Source organism: Athene cunicularia (genome assembly GCF_003259725.1).
Source record: "Athene cunicularia isolate RWA chromosome 11 unlocalized genomic scaffold, athCun1 chr11_part1, whole genome shotgun sequence".
Taxonomy (NCBI): Eukaryota; Metazoa; Chordata; class Aves; order Strigiformes; family Strigidae; genus Athene; species Athene cunicularia.
The window spans coordinates 810,811-819,348 of NW_020799113.1; the positions used below are offsets into that span (position 1 = coordinate 810,811).

General features: G+C 41.1%; 1 protein-coding gene across 1 annotated transcript in view; it reads right to left on the bottom strand.

Annotated features, from left to right (window-relative positions):
* The window catches only part of LOC113484343, an 8,091-nt gene extending 734 nt beyond the window's left edge, over positions 1-7,357 (bottom strand). The window contains exons 1-9 of the mRNA XM_026856684.1: positions 7,217-7,357; positions 5,870-5,994; positions 5,528-5,596; positions 4,921-5,034; positions 3,971-4,086; positions 3,615-3,670; positions 2,060-2,112; positions 1,283-1,410; positions 613-769 (exon numbers count right to left, since the gene is read on the bottom strand). Coding sequence (XP_026712485.1) covers positions 613-769; positions 1,283-1,410; positions 2,060-2,112; positions 3,615-3,670; positions 3,971-4,086; positions 4,921-5,034; positions 5,528-5,596; positions 5,870-5,994; positions 7,217-7,258 — 860 coding nt within the window. The 5' untranslated portion in view covers positions 7,259-7,357. The remainder of the gene's footprint in view (positions 1-612; positions 770-1,282; positions 1,411-2,059; positions 2,113-3,614; positions 3,671-3,970; positions 4,087-4,920; positions 5,035-5,527; positions 5,597-5,869; positions 5,995-7,216) is intronic.
* Between the last annotated feature and the right edge of the window lie 1,181 nt (positions 7,358-8,538).

The following is an 8,538-nucleotide window of genomic DNA, read 5'->3' on the forward strand; positions in this document are numbered from 1 at the left end:
TTTTTTTTTTTTTTTTTTTTCATGAGAGAAAAGACTCAATAGGGAAAAGGCTCCAGTAAAAGACTGTGACAATCATGTGGCAGGAGCAAGCTCACTTCACTGAGAAGCACATATTTTGTCGATATAATCCTTTCCTCTAGAAGAGACGTTCTTGTATTGATTTTCTGAACATTTATCTCTTCTGCCCTCTAGTCTGACAAATACTCATGCGAGCAAATTTTACTGTGTAAAAGGTTAACCTGCTGTTTGGGGTAGAGGACTTATTACTTTTATAATGTAACAGATTGCCTAAATAAGACAGTCTCCAGAATGGACCATCCACCAACTCATAAACCTATATAGTGACCTATATAAAATTCAACATAAACCTGTAAAACAACTGCAAAAGTACCCATGGTTTTCTGCAGGTATGAAGTTCTTGCACAATCATTCTTTTTCAAATAATACATGGAGTGTTTGTCAATTTAATGACTGCATTAAGCACGAAATGAACAACATTTCTTTATATCAGATACAAAATCTGTTCATTTATGCCTCAAATATCTATGCAGCTGTAGCCACAGTATAGGAGGATGGGAATTCTTTACCTCTTCTTGCCTCTCGTTATTTTACCTGTAATAAAATTCAACCAAGCCCCAGCCTTGGGTTAACCCGTTCAGTTGGAAATCTGCAATGCACTCGTGGAAAACGCCGCGTCCAGTCAGGCCGTTATACACCACGGGGCAAGCCTGCTTATCCAGGGTTGCAGCAACATCAAAGTACTTGCCACCTTTGATAAAAGTAAAAAAGGAAGAATGTCTCCAACCTTCAGTAGTATTTTATCTCAAAAAATCCCAAGATCTTTATTTTTGCATATGGTTTCTGCTCATGGTTTTACTAAAGAGCGATAGTTTTCCTGCCTGCTTTGTAAATTAAGTAAAATCTTTGATCGAGCTGTATTTCCAGAGCAGCTAAATCCACCTCGTAACATATGTTTCGACACACACACACAAAAAGCAAAAAACACATCAATTATCTGGATTAGCATGAGGAACAGTCACCACAAATAGAAACTGTAACGCTCCCTCGGATCCAGCTGCCTGAGGCCCTGATCTTGCAGTGGGCACACAGCGATACACCGATGACACACTACACATATGACTTAAGCCCAGAATTAAATTTCTCAGGCTGTAAAATGATGCATTTAGCTTTCAAATTTGCTCCAAGGATCACATGGAATTCCACTGAATAGTCTTTCCTCCACTAAATTAGCTGCATGCCAAAAAGCTAAGGCAGATATTACCGGCAGTAAAACTGACTCCGTATTCATCCTTGATAGCACCATCATCAGCCATCTCGGCCAGCGAGGCGTTGGACCACTCAATGCCAGCCTTCCTCCCATCGGGGAAAAAGACATAACCTACAGTGAGGCTGAAGGGGAAAGAAATGGAGCAGATTTAAAGTTCAACCAAAACTCAAATAGACCGGTACATTGGCCTTCTGCGGGAGCTTAACGCTGGGCATGGCCTTCATCCCTGGAAAGCAGCAGGAATAAATTTAAAAGGTTGTATTGTGGGATACTGCAAATGGTGAGCGGGGGAAGCCATGCCAGCAGGAAAGATGAGGCTTGCAGGATGGGTTGTGGTGGGCAGGTGGGAGAGGCGGGTCACTCAGTTCCACTTGGTCACAGGGCCATGAACTCTGGTCTTTAAGCTTCTAGATGCAGAGAGCACCCGTCAGCAAGGCAGGACTCCCTGCATAGTGTCCCACCACAGATGGACACAAACTCTTTAAATAGCTGGGAGTGCTCAGTTTGTACCTCTAAATCATCGGGACAGGAAGACAGTCAGCTGCATCAGCCAGTTACTGAATGGAAAGGAAGGAATTGAAGGTAAAAGCTGTCCTTGTGACTAACTGCAAATGGAAAATTGGGCAGAGGGAATGGGGAGCAAGAGGGGGTAGGTGAAAATAGGGCTGTACAGGTTCAAAGCAAGAATGTGCATATAGGCATCCTGCAGAGCAACTTCTGACACCTTTAAGACATACGTTTTTAGCGGCATAAACTTCCTTGGTTACTTACTTAGTTGTGGTAGCTGGCATATTAACAACTGTTAAATGTGCCGCAGTCCCATCCTGTAAGAGAGTGACAAAGAAAAAGCAGTGTGATTTGTGCGGACTCTTTTCTGTGGGTCATATACTGACTTGACCAAGAAGACACTGGATATAACTCAGGTTAAGCAGTGTCCTACAGCTTTATACTTTTAAATCTTCTCAGTACATCTTCCATGAAAATCTGGCTGCAAACACGGGGCCAAAAATATAAACCAAACACGTTAAGGACAAATGAAGGACATTAAGGACAACAGAAAGTCCACAGCAAGCGGGCATAAAAGGAGGAGGGAAACAATACTTGCAGAGATGTCAGCTAGCCATGTTCAAAACTGACGGGCAACCTATCAAAGTTGGCCCTGCTTGCACCAGACATCTCTTCTAGCCTGTATTATTCTATGCCTGAGAGCAGCATACAGAAAAAAATGTTAAATAAGAAGGAACTGGAATCTCATGTTTTTATTCATTTCTCTTCCACCCTTAAGTCTGAATCCCTTCATGCTTCCCTTGGGCTGCTCTGAGGCAAATACAAGCCTACGCTGTGATGTTATATATGTACAGACACTTGGGGTAAGAGGACTCAAAACTTCAATCAGTGATACATTTTAATTCCTTCTAACAAACAGTCAGATGGCTTTTAATTAGGAGGGGAAGAGACACAGTTATTTTGAGTCCTGAATAACTAGGAAGAAAAGGGAGAGGTTACTACTTGATTATACACATCACAGCACAAAAGCACAGCCTTATTAAAAGGTACACGGGCATATGTTAAATCACGGCAGCTACTGGATCTGCACATATGTGGGATTTTGCAAGGTGTGTTTTTGTGCCAGTCAGCACATATTCAGGAAAAGAACTTTTATTCTGAATTCAGTGAATTCAGTCTTAACTCCTGTGATGCTGCCTATAATTGGAGGGTTTAGATTTCTCTATGCCTGTGTTGGCAAAGGAAATGTCTTTTCAGGAGCATCTGTTCAGGTTGCATGCCAGCCTGTAAGGCCAGCATTCAGCATTTCCCCAGGCTGTGTGCTCCCAGCAGCCCCAGCGCTGACTCTCCTCCAGCACAGCCACAATGGCAAAGCAGAGAATTAGAGCTCAGCACAGGCAGAAATATTTGCTGACTGCTGTCATGAAGGCTTAGGATGCCTTCAAACACCTCAGGCTCTCAATTAGTGCGAATCAGCACTGCATCAACCCCACTGAGTGCTGGGTATCTGCAGCAGCTGAGAAGCTGTCCTGTAAAGCTGCCTATCAAATTTTTCTTTTAAAAGCCAAACCAAACAGTTTCAAGTTATCAAAACAACTTTTGGTTCAGCCAGTGTAGCAAAATATCAGTTTTTACACACGGGGCTCTGCTTCTGAGAGTGCTCCCAACACTGGTATGTGCTAATGATGGCACCGGTTAGTGCTTCTGACTGATTGCAGACCATGGATGCTCCCAACGCCTTATTTCTGGTTATTTAAATATGACTGACAAGCTCAGAAACAACTCCATTTTCATGGTTGAGCAGCACGTTAATACCTACCTCAAAGTGTGCCAAAATCATGACATAACGGTAAATCTCAGACCAGTCCCGGATACCTGCAAAAAAGAACACAATCACCCAGCCTAAAGTTCACCATTGCTGGAAAATGTGAACTGATAGTACCTGACTTGACATTAACTTTGGATAAAGAACTATCCGGTAATTGACAACATACTAAGCACACGCCTGTCCCCAAAACAGTAATGGTACTTCCTCTGAAATGTCTTAACTTCACACCCAGTCACGAAAGCGGTTATTTTTAAAGACAATCTTTTTAAAGACAAAGTCCCACTGTCCTACCAGTACCAGCTATAGTGAAGGTAGCCAAGAGAGCGAATTGTTTCTGGTGCTGTTACCATAAGAGTGGCTCCGAACACCTTTGAGGGAAAGTGCAGTTTTGTCATGATTTTTTATTTCTATTTCACCAACAGACTGGCCCCACTGCTCATGTCGGAAATGTTGTTCCCTTTGTCTGCGAGAGAGAAAAGAGTGAATTGACAGGCAAAAATCAGCAAGGTAAAAATCAAGGCAGCTCTAAAGCCAACCTGATAAACTTATATCCCAAAATGAAGGCGAGATTTCAGGGCATCTGGAACATGGCTATGCCAGATTTTACACATTAGCAAACACTTCTACATTTCCCAGTTATTGCTAATCTATATCCCAGTTATTGTCTAATCTATAGCAACAAATTCCCACCCTGGCAGACTATAAAAACGCCCTTCGTTTGAAAAAATCTACTGCCTTTACTACCAGGCAGTTGCTGCTTAGAAGTCAGCAGGCATCACCAAAGACAACACACTATTGGTATACGTATTTTCTGCTTGTATTTAGACAAGACACTATTGATACTCGTATTTTCTTGCTGTATTTTCAGCTCTCCAAAGGTTCTGTGGTACTTAAAACACCAAATTTAGCCCTTCTTTCACACAATTATATTTGATCCACTGCTTAGATACTCCTGCATCATTGACTATGGAAGCAGCCTAAATCAGGTTGTTAGCAATGAAAATAAGACAGAATAAGAAATATTGCTAATGCTCAACTTCTGCAGATGAAAATTGTGGGGAGGTGCCTCCACCCACACGTCAGGAAGACAAAGTCTGTGTGCAGGATCCTCCTTAGAGGCTGCCAGGTCTGGTGCGGTAATGAAACCAAGAGATACCTGACAGTGGCATGTCCTTTATCAGCTCACTTCAAATTAAACCCAGCTTCTAAAATCACCTATAACAACACACAACAAACCTTGAAAAGATCTGTAGAAAAATTACTATTAACTCTAGAAGAAATTAATCTTGCCGCTCACTTTTTGACCCTTTGGAAGAACTCGATGGTCCATGGTTCCTGGGCAAAAGCACGTGCAAAAGTGCTGGGGTGGCTGTCAACACTGAAGTTAAAGATTTCTGTGAAGTTCTCCCAACTAGGAAAAGAGAGGGAAAAAAATAACTGACATTATTGGCTTTCAAGTCATACCAGACCAAGTTGTGCACTTACTACTCTGACAGTGGCAATCTTTGTGTTTTACCATTATTGGAAAATTCTGATTTTTGTCATTTTAAATATGTTATTACTTTTCAAGGAAGCAAACAAAAGGAAACCAAGATGAGCAACAACGGCCTGCAAGAGTCAACGGATTACCTAGGAAGGGAAGCTGGCAGGACAGAGCCGCAAGCAAAAACGTGCTGCTTTCTCTCATGAAGTCTGTTTAGAGGCACAAATGCAGCTTTAACTCTGGAAATGCTGAGCTACTTTGACAAGAAATAATTTTTATCAGACCAATAGAGTCCATAAACAGAAAGAGAAAGCAGAGGCAAGGGCTTCATGTGTTACTCTGCGGACATAACCTTTTGAAAACAGTAACCAAATCTCTAACCATCAACTCACTCTACGAAGCAAATGGGAAACACTCTTACTGGAAAGAGAATTTAACCGGTACAAGTTCGCCTTCCTCTTCACTCCACTGCTGTCGGTAGGGCCCTTTTCTGTAAGGCAAAGCACTAGAATTTTGTATCACTCTAAATAAACAGCAAAATGTTTCTTACATGTTCAAAAACGGATGCAATGGGAGACACCGCGGAAGAATGACACTCTTGTGTGCTAAGGTAGGAGTAGCTGTATTTTCATTCCATAAAAATCATTGCGGGCTGTTGTTATCAAATAGTTTTTGGTTCAGGTCAGTTAAATATATTTCCAGATAGTGTTCAAAAAGCCATGGTCTTAAGTGGAGATAAATGAAACTATAGAGTGCTGCAAACCTGAGTAATCCATCAAAACTTATTTTCCAGCGTGTTTGGGGCTCTAAGTATTCAATAGTGAGTCCTCCTCCACTCCAGATCTCTTCAGATTCATCACTCACCATCATGTTTGGATGTTGTGGGTGCTAAAAAGACATTTTGGGAAAACATTTGCTTAATTCAATTATGAGGATGCAACATCAGTGAATTCCTGCTGTGATGGGCCTCTGCAGGAGGAACATTTATTGGAATTGGCTTTTCAGTTCTACTTGATTTCTGGTAATCGGATTATTAGAGAGGGAAAATTGCATCTAAAATACCTGAGTTATAAGATAACACGTTATTGTTTCAGATAATACACCTGAATTACTTGGGTGAAGGGAGGTCACTGCAAGAGCTCAGCTCCTTAGGCTAGTAACTCTGTCAGGCTTACAGCCAAACTGATGCAGGGCTTTGGGTTAAATTTATTTTTAGACTGCATTTGATGAAACTCTAAACAGATTTAAATTACCAGTGCATGCAAGCTCCCAAAACTCTTCAGCTGCTCTTTTAAAAATATGTCATTTCTTAAATCTGCCACCTTTCTAAAAGAGAGCTTATGCTTGTTGCTGTAGGGAAGGATCCAAGAAGGTCCTGACTTTGGCTGGCAGTTCTAAGTAACAGTCAGAAAGTAGTATCATTATACTAAATATTACTAGAAAACAAAATAATGTACATCAATCCTAGCTTCTTTTTTTTTTTAATTTATTTTCTGCAAATAGGATGCCTGCTGCTTTTTCTGGTCATGGCTACTTAGCAAAACAAATTTGTGAACAGAAAGGTAGTTGAGTGCAATGGGATTTGTGTGAGATCTTCCCTCCTTCTTTACCATATAGTCAGCTATTAACAAAAAAAAGAAAATCCACAGGCAAAATATATGATTAATAGTTTTCTTTTTAGCAAGAATGAGGCAGATGTACACAGAACTCCCTAAAAGCTTTCCTTTCTCTTTGAAAAAGGCAATTCCACAATGGTTTTTATACCATTCACTCATTAAAAAATGGGAAAAAATCAACCATAATACAACGTAACTTATTAACCATGTGTGGCACATCATCAGAAGGACAGAATGATCAAATTCTGACTGGGAGACTTACCAAAACATTTTTTAGACGCATTACGGGAAAAAGGGAATGAGTGTTAGATACCTACTACAAAAAATTACACATAACCAGCAATCTGACCAGTTCCACCACTGCCTTTAGACTCGGCACTGATGTTAACGTGGTGATGAGGCAGAGAATGTTAATTTTTGCTTGAGATCCTAATATGGGTTCAAGACAGGAGCTCAGCACTGCTCTCGAATGTCATCCCACATCCACCACTTACTTCAAACTCTCCTATTCCATCCACCCTCAGGAAGAGCCACATCTCACAGATCCCATCGGGACGTTTGGCAAGACGAGCAATCACAAAGGTCTTGTTGGTCTCTGCAAAGCCGGTGAAGTAAACTGAATCAAGCGCCTAGGGAAAGGGAAATGGATTTCAGCTCCAGCTGGAGGCAGGAAAAGAGGGGGAGAAGGTGAGTAATCCTTGGTTTTCCGTAGGCTTCTTCTCAGGAATCAGATTTTACTTTCACTTTTTATATTCAATAGCAGGCACACCAGCAAACAGTCAGAGAGTTTTGCTAGCAGCAGTGAAGCCTCTTTTTTGAGACAGGAAAGTCCACGTGCTCAGAAAATGATGGAGATCCACGACATTTAGTCAATCTAGTGTACAATAATCACATTGTTCGTTGAGACAAAAGTGTTTCTCCTTTCTTGTTTGCCTGTTTCCTCATCAGGGCAGACACAGAAAGCAGAGAGGGAGCAGACGAGAAGCAGTTTTAGAGAGGGAAAAGGGAACCTAATTATTGCATGATAGCCAAGGTGAAATATTATCCTGAATGAAGATGATTATTTGGCAATAAAATCAAATCAAATCTTTGCAAAATGTGTGCTCAAAACGAGTGTCTGTGAGGATGAAATTGAGCCACAATCAAGCTGTTTCCCCATCTAGCTACAGATTGTATGTAGGACAACTTAGGAGAAACATAGAACTAAAAAGGAAAAAGGAACAGGAGAAAAGTAAATCATAGGAAACTCAGCACTTTACTAACATGATTAGCAGTTGGGCTGGTGTAGGGCCAGTTAACACCACAAATCTCAAAAAACCATTAGGCACAGAAGTCCACAACTTCAAATTCAGATGTACATTTCCCCGTATTTGTGCAGAACTCACTCAAAGTGAAGTTTTACAAGCTGGAAGACGAAAATGAAGATTTATGAATGCATTTTTGGGCATGGATGTAGTTCTCCTGAAAAACTATCCATCGCAAAGTGCAAAAAAATAGACCGAAGTCAGATTATTATTGCCCTTATGCATACAGATAAGGGGGGATTTTGAGGGCAAAGTCTGGAAATACACACAGAGCGAGATCACAGGGTGCCAATATAAAAATTCAGAGACATAATTTCTGGAAGAATTTCCAGATCCGTTTTTAGACCTCTCTTGTAAGTGTTGCACCAGTATTGCTGCTTGGAGGAGCAGAGAGGAAAGCACAGACCCCTTGGCTATATCTCAAACCACCTTGGATGTCAGTTTGATTTGGAAGATGGTGTCACTCCTGCCTTATCAAATCTGGTTGAGATTGGCAAAACACTTCAAAATGC